We start from the raw sequence: 15,454 nt of genomic DNA on the forward strand, positions 1-15,454 counted from the left end.
CTACTGAGCCATCTCTCCAGCACCACCAGAGCAACATTTTAAATAACATTTTATGGTTGGCTTTAATTTAAAGACACATAAACTCAGGGTGGGTAGAGCCTTTTTCTCCATCTGAATTTCAAAGAAATTAAAACAGTTTTGTGGAACTGAGGCTGTACCTCAGTGAGTAAAATGCTTGTGGCTCAGTGGGAAGAGTGCTTGTGGCTCAGTGCGTAGAGTGCTTGCAGCTCAGTGGGTGAGTGCTTGTAGCTCAGTGGGAAGAGTGCTTGTGGCTCAGTGGGAAGAGTGCTTGTGGCTCAGTGGGAAGAGTGCTTATGGCTCAGTGGGAAGAGTGCTTGTGGCTCAGTGGGAAGAGTGCTTGTGGCTCAGTGAGAAGAGTGCTTGTGGCTCAGTGGGAAGAGTGCTTGTAGCTCAGTGGGAAGAGTGCTTGTGGCTCAGTGGGAAGACTGCTTGTGACTAAATAGAAAGAGTGCTTGTGGCTCAGTGGGAAGAGTGCTCACCTAGTGTACCCAGCGCTGGGTTCCACCCCAGCACCACATCAACCAGATAAATGCATGCTTGTTCCCAGCCCTTGGGAGATGAAGGCAGGGGGATCAGGACTTCAGAGTCAACCTTAGCTACATAGAGGTGAGTTCAAGGCCAGCCTGATTACAGGAGACTGTCTCAAAAAAGAAAAATAGGAAGCGTTTCTGTAAGTGTAGCATCTCCTGACCCTGTGCTGTCAGGGATGGAGGACGTAAAGGAAGCTCTATTGGCACAAAGCCAGCCAAGCAGGTGGCTCTCCTCATCCTTGTTTTCAGCATCAGACCTTGAGCACAGGAGCAAGGGCGGAAATGTAAGAGCAAAGATTGTTAAAGTCAACCCAAGAACCTGTGACACCCAGGCCCAATGACCAGTGCTGTCATGCAGGCTTCTAAGAGGCTGAGGCAGAACTGTGAGTTTAAAGCCTTCCTGGGTTACAAAGTACGTTCCTACATAGCCTGGGAAAGTTAGTGAGATCCTGTTTCAAAATGTAAAAAAATAAAAAGGCACAAAGGGCAGCAAGATGACTTGGTGGGTAACGTTGCTTGGTCCCCAGAACTCACGTGGTAGAAAGAGAGAAGCCAACTCCAGCAAGTTGTCCTCTGACCTGCACCTGTGGGCCATGGCACACACTCCTGCACTCGGATGTGTGTGTGTGTGTGTGTGTGTGTGTGTGTGTGTGTGTGTGTGTGTGTGAGTGAGAGAGAGAGAGAGAGAGAGAGAGAGAGAGAGAGAGAGAGAGAGAGAGAGAAGAGAGAGAGGAAGGATGAGGTGAAAGAGAGACACACGAAAAGTCCATCGACACCTGGGGGTGTGGTTCACTGGCAGAGCACCTCCCGATGCACATGACCCTGGCTCTGGCCTTGTGGCGGGGGTTCCTCCTGGCAACCAAGCACTCCATTTGGAACAAGGAAATGATCCATGGGGGTAGGGGAGTGGGGGGGGGGAACAGCGGAGAACGTAAAACCAACAGCATGAATTGGAAGGACAGAACGAACTCCCCAATGCTGTCCTCTGACCTCCACACACACACTGCAAACACATACAACAACAAGGAAGTGTGAGAGAAGGAGCCATCCCAGGCCCTACATCCCTCCAGCCTAACCGCAGAGGGTGGATTTGCTGTGCAGAAGCATGGGCTGCCTACGGCATGTTGAAATGCCCAAGGCAACCTTTGACACACAGAGATGACATCACACGGGCAGGAGAGCAGGCTCAGAGGTTAAGAGCAGTTGCTGTTTTCTGCAGAAGACCTGAGTTCAGTTCCCAGCACCCACATCTTGCCAGCTCACAACCACCTGTGACTCCAGCTCCAGGAGATCCAACACCCTCTTCTGGCCTCCAAAGGCACTGTGTGTGCGTGAACACGCGCACACACACGCGTGCATGCACACACACACCTATACATGTAATTGACATTAAAAATCTTTTTTAAATCGTCTTGTAAAAGCTCCCTGAAAGAGACTCCAGACTGTGCACTTTCCTAGACAGCTCCTTAGCGGTGGGGCCACCAAACACTCCAGGGGACAATAAGAAGTGAGGGAAATGTAAGACTAAGCCACTGAGACATCCCCACGTGTTCCTCAGGGCAGGGAGCCAGTCCTGAGCTCACCTTGTGTTCCCGAGAGTCTAAGTCTGGGAGGTAAAGCACAGCCAACCTGCACGCTCCCTTCTCAAGACCGGGCCTGGATGGCTGCCCACGACAGTGCGGATGCATCAGCTGAGAGGACCCAGGACACATTCAGGTGAGTGTGTTATTTTTTATTGTTTATAATCATAGCATGTGTGGAGGTCAGAGAACAACTTTTGGGAGTCAATTCTCCCACTCTGGGAGTCCTGAGGATCTAAAGCAAGGGCTGACCTGGGAAGCAGGCCTGACTTCATCCCAGGGACCAAGCTCAGGTCTTCAGGCTTGGCAGCAAGCAGCTTTACCCAGTGAGCCATCTCGCCAGCCTTCCGCCACCTTAAGATGTCAGTGGTGCCTAGGTTCAGAAATGCCCCAATCAAAACCCTGGAGTTCCTTACGGCAGTGGCTCGTTCGCTGTGGGGCATACAGTAAGTCACTGTTTTTATGGCACTGGAAATGGGGTCTGGGCTTGCAGCACGCTAAGCACGCAGTCATCCCTGAGCCATAGTCTCCCAACTATTTGAATCTTTACATTTCTTTAACTATCTCTAGAATACTTGAGAACTTAACTCAAGAATGCAAGCTTCTTCACCAAGTACAGTAGTTCACACCTGCAACCCCACCTCTGGGCGGGGGGTAGGAGTTGGGAGGGACGAGGAAAGGTTAACCAGGACACACAGCAAGGCCCGGGGAGGGCAATTATTGGGTCCTCAGTTTCTCTGGGGAAAGGGCTTTTACTGTCATTTAAGCTCTGGTAAACAGACTCCCAGGGTGGGGGTGGGGTGGAGGGCATATAGCCAGCCCAGACCCCAAAGCTGAGAGATGGGTGCCGCCTTAGCCCAGGGGCGATCTGCAGGGGTGGGATGGACCTGTCTTCCCACTTCGCACACTGGCCTTCCGAAGTCTCTTGTGATGCCCTGTGTTGGTTTTATTCCTAGTCCCTGGGCCACGCACACCCAAGCGTACACACCATGGAAACTAGAATTTCTTCCGCCCCCCCCAAGCCCTTAGAAACCCCACTTTCTTGGCCTGGAACTGGCTGTAAAAACAACCCTCTACCTACTTTGTATGAGCCATACTCTGTGACTCCCAGGAGCTCTGCAGCTGTTGTTGCTGATGGACAGAAACCAGAGGGGTGTGTGAACCCTGACAGCACAGGGAAGACACTGGTTCTAATGGTGTGTGTGTTTCAGTGTCTGCAGAGGCCAAAAAAGGGCATCATTGGACCCTCAGGATCTGGAGCTACAGGTGGTTGTGAGCCATCCGCCGTGGGTGCTGGGAACAAAATTTGTGACCTCTAAAAGAGCCATATATACTTTTAACCACATGCAAGCCCTTACATAGGCACACAACATGCACACACACACACACACTAATAATTTTTTTTCAAGGCAGAGTTTCTCTGTGTAGTTTTGTCTGTCCTGAACTCGTTTTGTAGAGCAGGCTGGCCTCAAACTCACAGCGATCCGCCTGCCTCTCCCTCCTGAGTGCTGGGATTAAAGGTGTGCGCCACCACCGCCTGGCTAATAAATAATGAAAAACAAAAACAAAAAAGAAAGAAAAGAAAGAAAGCCCCTCAAGTAAAGAATGAACTGAACATAGACAGGATGCCATGGACGTGGGCTTCTCTACAAAAGACACAATTCACTGAGGAAGTTCTTAAACAGGAAGGTTAAGGAAAAAGCGTGAAATCCCTCAAAAAGTAAGGCAAGTGATGCACCCAAGGGTGGGTATGAGCTCAGTGGAGCGTCAACACCAAGTGTCTCAACACCAGATGTATAAGCCAGTTTGGTGGCTCTCAAACTGCAACTCAAAAGGTCACTGAGAAACTTGATAGCTCTGCATGCGCGCGCGCGCGCACATACACACACACACACACACACACACACGCACACACACACACGCCATCTTGATAAGTGAGGTTGTAGGGTGGATGCAGGTCATTTTAGATGGAATTATAATCTGATAAAAGCAGAGGCCACTGAGGTTGCACAAGGAAGTAAGCATACACCTTTTCCTGTAAATGGAGTTCCTGGTGAGATTCCAAGGAAATCGCAGGTTTCCTACGGGCGAGGAAGCAGTTGGCAACTGTGTCAGGATTCTTGTTACACAGTCAGATCCCCTCCTTTCTCTCCACCCTTCCTCAGCAGCATATATTGTCCAGTGACTGAAAAAGACAGACAATCCCAGTTTTTGTCTGATTTGATTTAAGACTTAACTGGCAGATAAAGTGGTGCATGCATAATACATGCAGCTTCTGATTTATGTATGCACTGGGTCCTGGCTATGACCAGCAATTTAATTAATACATTGATCTCATCTGGGTTGTACAGCCAAGCCCAGGCTGCCTTAGAGAGGGGATCGGCCACCAGCAGCCACCCAGTCAGCCCCCACGACCTCTGCTGCATTACTGCTCTGTGTTCGTGGTTGTTGCGTGGTTGGTTGGTCTGTAAGCGGGTCAACAGGTTGGCTGGGTTGGGAACGTTTTTGTGGGGTTTTGTTTTCTGGGGTTATTTATTTTAATTATTTTATTTCATGTGTATGAGTGTATTGCCTGCATCTATGTCTGAGCACCATGTGTGTTGCCTGGCGCCCTCAGTGGCCAGAAGAGGGCACTGGGTCCCCTGAAACTGGAATTACAGATGGTTGTGAGCACCATGAGGGTGCTGGGAACCACACCCAGGTCCTCTGCAGGAGCCACTTCTCCAGCCGCATGGGTTTGGAGGTTTTGTTGCTGTCTGTGGTTAGCTGGTTGACTTTGGATGTTGTTCTTACACGGCTGGCTGATTGCCTGGCTTGGTTTTGTGTTTCTCCTCCTGCTGTTTATGGTTGGTTGCTTCGTTCGTTGGCTGGTTGGTGTGGGTTGCTGTTCTCTGAGACAGAGTCTCACTCTGTAGCCCAGGCTTGCCTCAAACTCAGCTCCCTGAGGACTGATGTGACAGGCATGCCCCCACTGCATTCAACCCAGCTTTGTCTCTTTGTTCAACTGCTCTGTTGGACCCTAAAGTCCAATTCAGGAAGGGGGGGTCGCCGCGAGAGACCACTCAAGTCACACCAGCTGAGAGGTATAGGTAAAATTTATTGCTGACACACCAGAAGTGTCAATTGTTGATGTGTCAGGGTCCCTCAGCACTCGGGAGGTAAAGGACCCCGAGTAGCTGTTACAGGCTAGTTTTAAAGGCTAAAACCGCAAAGCAGGTGGGGTTGCTTATCAAGTTAGACCATATGGACATTAGGACATCTGGCATTGGGAAGCTCCTTGTGGGGGCTTGGGTGTGGGTCTCTAGAGCGGTTACTGAAAGCCGTATGGGGACATCTGATATTTGGAAACTTACATGTAACTATTCTGGGAACTAGGGTGGAACTTTTGAAGTTAGTAATAACAAGAACTGGGAGAGGCGAGCAAGGCTGCACAAGCCAACAAGCATCTCGTATTTTACAATTTTACAGTTTCTCAGGCTGTTGTTCTCTGAGACAGAGTCTCACTCTGCAGCCCAGGCTTGCCTCAAACTCAGCTCCCTGAGGACTGACGTCACAGGCATGCCCCCACTACACTCAACCCAGCTTTGTCTCTTTGTTCAACTGCTCTGGGTTTCACCTACACGTGATAGTGAGAAATAACTGTCTTTCTGTGTGTGGCTTATGTCTCGTCACATCGTGCTCTCGAGGTCTATCCACTCTGTCCCGAACAGCAGGGTGTCCCTTTTGTGGCTAAGTAATATTCCACTATAAATACACATCCCATGCACAGAATCACATTTTCCATCCTTCGTCCGCTGACACTGAGGGTTTTTTTTCCTGCCTCGGTGCTTGTGCCTGACGACCAGTGACCTCAGGAGTGCAGATGTGTTTTACACACCCTGGGTCTATTTTCTTGGGATGTTTACCCACTGCTGGGGCTGCTCGGTCCCAAGGCGATTCTACTTCTTGCTATTGGAGGAAGTTCCAGAGACAGCGGCACAGGTGGCAGCCAAGCCACGCTGCCCTCAAGTCCTTTGGATAAATGCTGAGGGGCGCAGCTGAATTACACAACAATTCTGGTTCCAGTTTTTCAGAGGCTCCCCGACTGTCTTCAACGGTCACTGCACTGGTCTACGTTCCACAGTGTATAAGGGTCCCCACATCCTCGCCAGTATTTATTTTCTTGGTGAAAACCACTCTCCCCGGAGTGAGGTGGAGTGTCCGTGTCAGGATCTCACCTAGCCCAGGCTGTCTTTGAACTCCTAATCCTTGTGCCTGTCTCCTGAGTGCTGGGATGACAGGCATTGTGTGACATTATTACTGGGGGCAAGAACAAACGTCTGTCTACTCACTGTAGTAGGAAACTGACCACAGGCCAAATTACAGATTACCAGCAAAGTCACCAGCTTGGTGAACCCTGAGTTTTATTGGGGTTACATACAGGAGTATGGATCATTTGCAGGAGCAGAAATGACTCCAAGAAAGCTGTGACACGAAAGCGTGGGTGACAGCTCAGCAAACTGGGAACCTGGAGCTCACTGCACAGCCTGCAGGCAGCTCAGGGTCAGAGAGGGTCCTTTCCAGGAGCCTCAGCTGTTCTGAGCCTCTTCCAGGCAGCTGGGCTGGTCTGTGTCTCCCTCAGCAGACCTTATCCCTTTTGCATACTTGATGAGGGAAGAGCCCCGTCAACATTGTCACTATCGGGGACTTCCTGAAGCCTTTGAGTTGTTTACTTCCTGTGCTTAATTAAGGGGCTTCCCTGAGCGCCCAAAGGCTCAGATCTCAGAGGAACGTGCCCCAGGGAGCCAAGCTTGCTGCCTTCCACTCCCAACTTCTCAACGGAGAGGCTGAATGTCATTTACATAAATGTATTGATGTTTTGTCTTTTTTCTTTTGAGAACCATCCATTCGCCCCTCACCCCTCTGTTGACTGGATGCTTTGTTTCCTTGGTTGATGTTTTTGAGTTCTTCATATATTCAAGATAGCAACACCTGTGAGGCAAATGCTGGCAAAGGCTGTCCTGGTCCCATGGGCCACTTGAGGAATCTTTTTTGTTACGTTTCTTTTTGTAATGTTGGACCCTCACGCCCAACTCAGGAAGGGGGTCGCCACGAGAGATCACTCGAAACACGGAGCACTGATGCAAAAGCAAAGGTTTATTTCTGATGCGTCAGGGTCCCTCAGCACTCGGGAGGTGAAGGACCCCGAGTGACTGTTACAGGCTAGTTTTAAAGGCAAAAACCGCAAAGCAGGTGGGGTTGCTTATCAAGTTAAACCATTAGGACATTAGGACATCTGGCGTTGGGAGACCTCTTGTGGGGACTTGGGTGTGGGTCCCTAGGGGGTTTACTGGAAACTGTATGGGGATGTCTGATATTTGGAAGCTTGCATGTAACTATTCTGGGAACTAGGGTGGAGCTCTTGAGGTTAGCAGTAATGAGAACTGGGAGAAGCCTCTGGGCAAGCAAGGCTGGACAAGCAAACAAGCGTCTTACATTTTATAATTTTAGTTTCTCAGTAACAAGATGTTGGGCTTCGCTTTACTTTCTTGCTTCCATTTCTTATCTCCACAAAGGGCTTCAAGATGTCTGGCATCATCTCTTTGTCTTTTTTACCCCCAGGTTTCTTTTTATTTTTCATTTATGTGGATGTGTCTGTGTTTGGGTATGTGCATGCGTGTGCACTGCCCATGAAGGCCAGAAGAGGGCGTTGGGTCCCCACAGGGGTGCTGGGAACCCAATTCTAGCCTTTGGCCAAAAGAGCGTGTTAGGTTTGGGGAGGCAGCAGGAAAACTCACTTCAGATACAGAAGCTTAAAATGAAAGCTTTATTTTCTGAGCTCAGGGAAGGCAGCCAGTTCGGGTTCTGCACCTAGTCCTGGGAGGAAAGCTGTACTGCATATTTAAAGGGTGAAAAAAAACCACACAAGTTGAGGGGGCATTGAGGAGTGTCAGGGTCATCCAGTCAAATTTTAACATTACAGGTTAAGCAAGGGAGTTTCTGTTGAGGCTGGGCCTGATCCAGGACACCGGTCCTCAAGGCCTTTAACTCCTCATCCTCCCTAGACATCTGGACCTCAGAGTGATGAGGAAATATGGAGTGGGCCAGCTGCACTTAGATAACTGGGGCATAACAGGCAATTGATCATATAGTTTTCTGTTCAGCTGTTGGGAAAGTCCCAGCTCCTGGGGCCTGCGACCTTGAATTTAGTTTTTTCCGATGATTAAATGGAGTTTGAAAAAGAAATCATAGTACTTAGAGTAAGTTTCTTTAACTTGTCCCCAACAAGCCAGCACTAGTGACTGGTGGGCCATCTCCCCTGCCCCCACCCCCAGGTTTCCATGCCTCATTGAGTGACTAAGACATTGTAAGGGCGTAAATAACTGTCTTGTGTCACTTTTCCTGGGGAGAGTGAACAAACATCTATTCACCCAGACAGAGCACCCGCAAACAGAGTAAACAACTCAACAGTTTGGCCCGAGAGCCAGTGGGCTCCCCATTAGGCCTCGGGGTGCAAAGGAGGAGTCTCCACACCAAGGAAAGCGGGGAGATCCCAACCCAGGAACTGGCAGGAGGCAGGAACCTTATCTCAGTCCATTTGACCTATAAGAGATGAGTCCAGGTCCCCCAACTCCCTGAAGCTTACAAGTTATTTAAGTTTATAAAAAGGTTTAGAAATGTTAACATCACCGCTGTTTGTAATCTGTGCTGAGATTCACGCTGTGGAAAGGGCAGTAGATTTACACCTTTGAGTGAGTCTTGGGGGCTCAAAAAATAATTTGAGGTTAAAAGCATTAAAACTTTCCACTCTGCCAGAAGGATGGGTATATTGACCAGACAGAGATGTTTTCAGCGCAACTGAGAAGCACCTTTAAGTCTATACTTATCAGACAACCAAAGGAAACTTAATTTTTTTGAGCTTGTAATTATGATAATAATAAAAGTATTTTACCAGAGCTAGATTAATAGCTTTATGGAATCCCATTGATTAATGTTAAAACTGTGAACTTTTGAGGCCTCATATAACAATCGCACACAGAGGGAAAGACGTCTGAAACATTTCTCATTTGTTACTTACCTTAAATCACTTCCTTAGCCTTTACAACTTGCATTTACACACCTTGAATTACTTTCTTAGACCCTCACAACTTTCATAAACTATATAAACGTTTTCTTTCCATCCAATCACTTACCACAAGACACTTCGGTGAGTCGGGGTTAACTGTGTCTGTGTCTGCCTTTCTCAGCAGGAGACTTAGTGACTCTGGAGAGGGAGGCCAGACTTTCCTGTGAAATCAACTGGGCAGGCAGCTGCAGTCTTGGAAGAAGTTGGTTTGCTTGCCTAACATAAAGTTACAGTTAGCTGTCAACATCATCAGAGATCTGAGAAGGATAAATTATAGCAGGAAGTATAATCCAAACGGCTTATTAATCAACTAAAATGACAGAGGCTTACCACTTCCTGGACAATTTACTCCAGGCTCCCGTGGTTCTGATGGCGTCAGTGGCTTCACTCGTGGCAAAAGTAGGCAGTCTTCGGCTGTCACGGGACAGAGCTGACAGACCTTCTGGGGGATTTTCCTGTGCAGAAGGAACTTGGAAAACTGATGTACTTTGACAGAGTACAGCAGTAAACCCAACAGTGTCCACGGTTTGGGTGGGGCATGGGGCAGTTTTCCCCAGTGGTTAAAGTAAGTGCTCCATCATCTTCGATGGAGGCCTTAGGGGTGCCACTAGGATCCGGCATGTCTGTCTATCTAGGGAAACTTTTTATATTAAACACTTTAAATGACATATTCAACAAATCTCTGGAGAATTTGAGGACCATTGTCTAGTAAGTGTTACCTGATTTTAAATAAATTCAATTGTTTTTAGTTACTTGCTTTAGGATTAATCTTGAAAATATATACAAGAGGCTAGTGTAACTAAATGAATCACATTTTTACTTAGCATAACTATGAACCTAGTTTTAAGCACTTTAAAGAAGTTGATCATTTATAAGGTAACTGAGCAGCAACTTGAATGTCTTAATTATCTTGAACAGTTTACAAGTCCATGGCTTTTATAAGATTAGAATTTTACAGCTTTATCTCTGTTAGTTTGAGACTTAAATTTTGAGTTGAAGATTTTTGAAGACTTTTAGCATCAAAATAAGACTTTAAAGCCAGGGTGGTGGCACCCGCCTTTAATCCCAGCACTCGGGAGGCAGAGTAAATCTCTAAGTCCGCTTTTGTTGACCTGAGTAGACCTTTATAACCTTAGGAGTTTATTACGCAGAAATCCATACTAATCCAAAAATATTCTGGAGACCTGCTGCTGCCTCTTTGGTCTAAAAAGGGGATACAATGGTAAACCATAGGCTCAGCAGATAGGTTTTATCAGTTGGTCATCTTAATCAAGATGGTGGTGATGCCACATGGTTTGTACCCTTTTTAACTTTAGTAAAGATGGTTGCCAGCCACATGGCTGCTGCTATCCTGATGAGGTCATCAGCCAGATGGAGACAAGTCATGTGGTTGCTGATTAAAACATCTATTCTCCTAACCAAGAGCTGAATCCAAGTTACATATACAATAAGTAGATAAGTAAGAGTTGAGTCACATAAAGCAGATTAAGATTCAACCTTTACCCAGGCATAGTGGTGCACGCCTTTAATCCTAGCACTCCAGAGATTCGAGGCCAGCCTAGTCTACAAAGCGAGTCCAAGACAGCCAAGGCTACATAGTGAAATCTTGTCTTGCATGGGGGGGGGGCAGATTCAACCTTTTGTTATAAGTTTTAAGCTAAATTTTTAAAAAAGATTTATTGATTTATTTATTTACAGTGTCTGCCTGCCTGCACACCAGAAGAGGGCACTAGATCTCATTACAGATGGTTGTGAGCCACCATGCAGTTGCTGGGAATTGAACTCAGGACCTCTGGAAGGGCAGGCAGTGCCCTTAACCTCTGTGCCATCTCTCCAGCCTTTAAGCTAAATTTTTGATACAGATTTTTTTTTTCCAAAACAGGGTTTCTCTACGTAGCCCTGGCTGTCTTGGACTCGCTTTGTAGACCAGGCTGGCCTCGAACTCACAGAGATCCACCTGCCTCTGCCTCCCGAGTGCTGGGGTTAAAGGCACCACCACGCTTGGCTGATACAGATTTTTTTAACCACATCCAATAACCTTATGAGCCCTGAGATGAAAGTATTTACACAAAATAGTCTTGAGAGAGGAATGCAGAGAAATCATACAGATAAAAGGTTTTGAAGAATATGAAGTAGAGACTTGTCGGGTTGTAGAGCAGAAATGTTTAGATGGCAGAGGTATGGGGGTCATTTGTGTGGTGACAGACGCTGTTATGGTTTAGGAGCAGCACTGAGGCCCAGCCATTTGCAGGAAGAAAGGGAGGCTTTAAAAGGATCTCAGAGTCCCAGGAGGAAAGGACAAAAGGCCATGAAGAGGGAGCTGAGAGAGAAAACAGTGTAGCAGCGAGGGACAACACTTGCAAATAGAGTCTCCTCCCAAGAGGTGATTCCAATACTGCAGAGGCCTCGAGGGCACAGAGAAGCTGGGGATCTGCATTCCCAGGGGCAGGCACGGAAGAAAGGCGAGGAGAGAAACCGCTGAAGAAACGGACTGGGGAGGCTTCTGAGAAGAGGTAGGGGTCCAATATAGCAGTGGTTCTCAACCTTGGTGATTAAAGGAGCCACTTTGATATAGTTCCTCATGTTGTGGTGACCCCCAATTATAAAATCATATTCTTTGCCACTTTATAACTGTAATTTTGCTATTGTTACAAATTGGGTTGTTTTGTTTTGTTTTTTGAGACAGGGTTTCTCTGTGTAGCCTTGGCTGTCCTGGACTCATTTTGTAGACCAGGCTGGCCTTGAACTCACAGAGATCCGCCTGCCTCTGCCTCCCGAGTGCTGGGATTAAAGGTGTCTGCCACCACTGCCCAGCCTTACTGTTACAAATTGTAATGTCAATATTTTTGGAGATAGAGGTTTGTCGAGGTGGTTACAACCCACAGGTTAAGAAATAGAGGCAGGTGTGAAAGTGTTACCCACGAGGTGGAGAGCCCAGAAGGAGCCAGAGAGAGGACACTTACCGAGTAAGTGAGCAGAGACAGACAGTTAAAGCAAGCAGAAGGAAGAAACCACTGAAGACTCGGACTCTAGAAGTTAGAATGATGGGAGGCAAGAGCCTGCAGAAACAGCTGAGCCACACACGCCTCAGGAGACTCACACAAGCATGGGGGACTCAGGCAGCTGCCCAAGGTGGGTGACAACTCAACAAAGCTGCATCTCTAGAGGCATGTCCTCCACCCACACCCCGAAACACTACACTACTTCATCAAGAGGGGTCTTATCAATCTTGGCTGCATTTTCTGGGCCTTAGGCGTAGGGGGCTGCAGGGGGTGTGACAGGGCGGCACGGGGCGTGTTTCAATGGCGAAGAAATAGTACAGGACAAAATGGCTTGGCAGAGGATAGTAGAGAGGCGGTGATGAGGAGCCATGCTGTCAACGACTTCAAGTTGTAAGTGTCAGCTTCAAAGGAAACATGGCAGAGACAGAAGCGCAGACAGAAGAGCAGCTAAGCAGGAGAAAATGCCACCAGAGGGCTTTTCCTGTGGGTGAGCTGTGCACGCCTGCAAGCACTGAGCCGTCCGTCTCTGCAGCCCTGAACCGATGGTTTCTGATGAAATTCAGTAAAGCTGTGTTAAAAGAAAGCAAGTCGGAGAGACTGGACAGTATCCATAGTAACAGGTACGGGGACCCGTGTGCCACATGACCTTCAAGCACAGACCCTGATGTTCCAAGTGTCCCAAATCTGTGGGCACATGACAAAGCAGGTGTCTGTCCTGTGCTCCCAAGGCCAGCATGTCTGTGTATCTAGATGTGTCCCAGGCATCTTCCACACAGATATGCTCAGCGCTAAACTGCGAAGTATGAAGAGCAGCGAGATGCTCTGGGCTCAGGGGGTGGGGAGGCTGAGAGACCCATGCCTGCGCATTCATACTGTCTGCCTGAGCTATCTGCAGGCTGGCGAGCTGGCTCTGTCAGAATAGCGTGCCCACGCAATCGTGAGGACCTGAGTTCGGGCCCTGGGACACACCTAGTAAAAAAGAGAACAGACTCCCCAAGTTGTTCTCTGGCCATATGTGCATATGTACACAATCAGAGAAGGGGAGAGGGAGAGAGAGTGGGAAGTGGGGGGGGGGAGGGGGAACAAGCATGGTCCCAGAAGTTTATAATCCCAGCTCTAGAGCCAGGCGAGGTGGCGCACGCCTTTAATCCCATCACTCAAGAGGCAGAGGCAGGCGGATCTCTATGAGTTTGAGGCCTGCGTGGTCTACAAAGTGAGTTCAGGACAGCCAGGGCTACACAGAGAAACCCTGTTTCAAAAAACAAAAACAAAAAACAAATCACAGCTCTACAGATGCAGAGGCTAGCTGCTCCCTTGGCTTGCTAACCAGGCAGCCTAGCCTTACTTGGCAGCTCCAAACCTAGGAGAGATGTTAAATTATCAGTATTGCCTAATAATTGCCCCACGCCAAAAGCCACTTGTTGTTAATTTACCAATACGGCCTAATAATTGTTATTATGGCCGTATAACCCGCTAGCAATCAATCAAGACAGAGACACTTGTTATATTTTAAAATAGCCTTAGATAACCTGGGGCAGGGCTGATATTAATCCTCTAAACTACTTCCCATAGTGGGGCAGGTATGGAGCACCCGTCCCAATCCCACGCCATCTGCTTCTAATAATTTCTGTCAAGCTACCCACATACTTGCTAATGTTCTTCATCTGGGCCAAATCTCCATCCATTTCAGCCATGTGCTTCTCCTCTGCCTAACCCATGATGACAACAACTTTTTTCTCTTCTTATCTCCTCCAGGATCTCTTCTTCCCGACTCTCTCTGTCATCACTCGCAGAACACTGGGGGATTCCAGGCGGAAGTCCTACCCCTAAGCCACGCCCCCAGCCCCTCACTGGAGCTGGGCCTGGATTTGTTCATAAGTTTTCACCCCCTTTCCTGTGAGACCCCAGGAGGCCACCACCAAACAGCTGCAGTATGATGTAAAATGATCCCCCTGGGACCCTTTACCAGTCTCTGTAGACAGTGACACACCTTGGCGATGGGGACTTCAAATGTGTCAACAAGTTCAGATTTCACCCTGGTGGGACTCTTCAGCCACACGGGGCCCCACCTCGCCCTCTTCTTCCTCGTGGCCATTACGTTCACCACAGGCCTGCTAGGTAACACCATCCTGATTTTCCTGATCGCCACAGACTCCAGGCTCCACACGCCCATGTACTTCCTGCTCAGCCAACTCTCGCTTCTGGATGTCGGCTTCCCACTAGTCACCATCCCCAAGATGGTGGCGGACTTCCTGCAGGGAGAGAACGCCATAACCTTCGGGGGATGCGCCACCCAGATGTTCTTCCTCATGCTCATGGGTGTCTCCGAGGGAGTCCTTCTGTCCCTCATGTCTTATGACCGCTACGTGGCCGTGTGCCAACCGCTGCATTACCAGGTGCTCATGAGAAGCCACGTGTGTCTGGCGATGGTGGGCGCATCCTGGTTCTCAGGTGCGCTGGTGGCCTCGGTCCAGACCTCCATCATCCTGCAGTTCCCCTACTGTGCCTCGCATACCGTGGACCACTTCTTCTGTGAGCTGCCGGCTCTCCTCAAGCTGTCATGTTCGGACACTTCAGCCTATGAGATGGCGCTATCCATCTCTGGGGTGCTAATCTTACTGCTGCCCCTGTCTCTCATCTTCACCTCCTACGGCCACGTTCTAGGGGCCGTGCTGCGCATGCGTTCAGCTGAAGCGAGACACAAGGCTTTCACCACATGCTCCTCACACGTGGCTGTCGTGGGTCTCTTTTACGGGGCTGCCGTATTCATGTACATGGTCCCAGGTAGCTACCACTCCCCACAACAGGACAACGTGGTGTCCCTCTTCTACAGCCTCATCACCCCAGCCCTCAACCCGCTCATCTACAGCTTGAGGAACAAGGAAGTTCGAATGGCCTTGGTGAAGGTCATGGGCAGGGCTGACGTCAGGGCAAAGCGATGACGTCCTGGGGTGCCGGTTTTCCCAGGAGCCTCCTGTACGGCTTGGACGTGTGCAAGGTTCACTGTAGCTGGCCAGCTGCCTCTTCCAGGATGCACTTCTCACTTCTGTGTGAATTTGTAGAAGACTAGACGCTGTACCGCAGCTTGGGCTGCATGCGTGTCATCACCACACCAGCCCAAGGGAGGCAGAGGCAGGAAAGTTACCTGAATTGTTCCGCCAGCGTGGGATGCATAGCTGCCAAGACCTTGCCTCAAAAGGAAAAAAAAAATTAGGG

General features: G+C 48.8%; 1 protein-coding gene across 1 annotated transcript; it reads left to right on the forward strand.

The window, feature by feature from the left end:
• Window positions 1-2,133: 2,133 nt before the first annotated feature.
• Window positions 2,134-15,180, forward strand: LOC311584639 (olfactory receptor 2Z1-like; the record flags this gene model as incomplete). The annotated part of the gene is made up of 2 exons (XM_084759214.1): window positions 2,134-2,267; window positions 13,994-15,180. The coding sequence occupies exon 2, from the start codon at window positions 14,236-14,238 to the stop codon at window positions 15,178-15,180; it is 945 nt and encodes a 314-aa protein (XP_084615340.1). The 5' UTR covers window positions 2,134-2,267; window positions 13,994-14,235.
• Between the last annotated feature and the right edge of the window lie 274 nt (window positions 15,181-15,454).

Source organism: Acomys minous (genome assembly GCF_964271855.1).
Source record: "Acomys minous genome assembly, chromosome: 15".
NCBI classification, from domain to species: Eukaryota; Metazoa; Chordata; class Mammalia; order Rodentia; family Muridae; genus Acomys; species Acomys minous.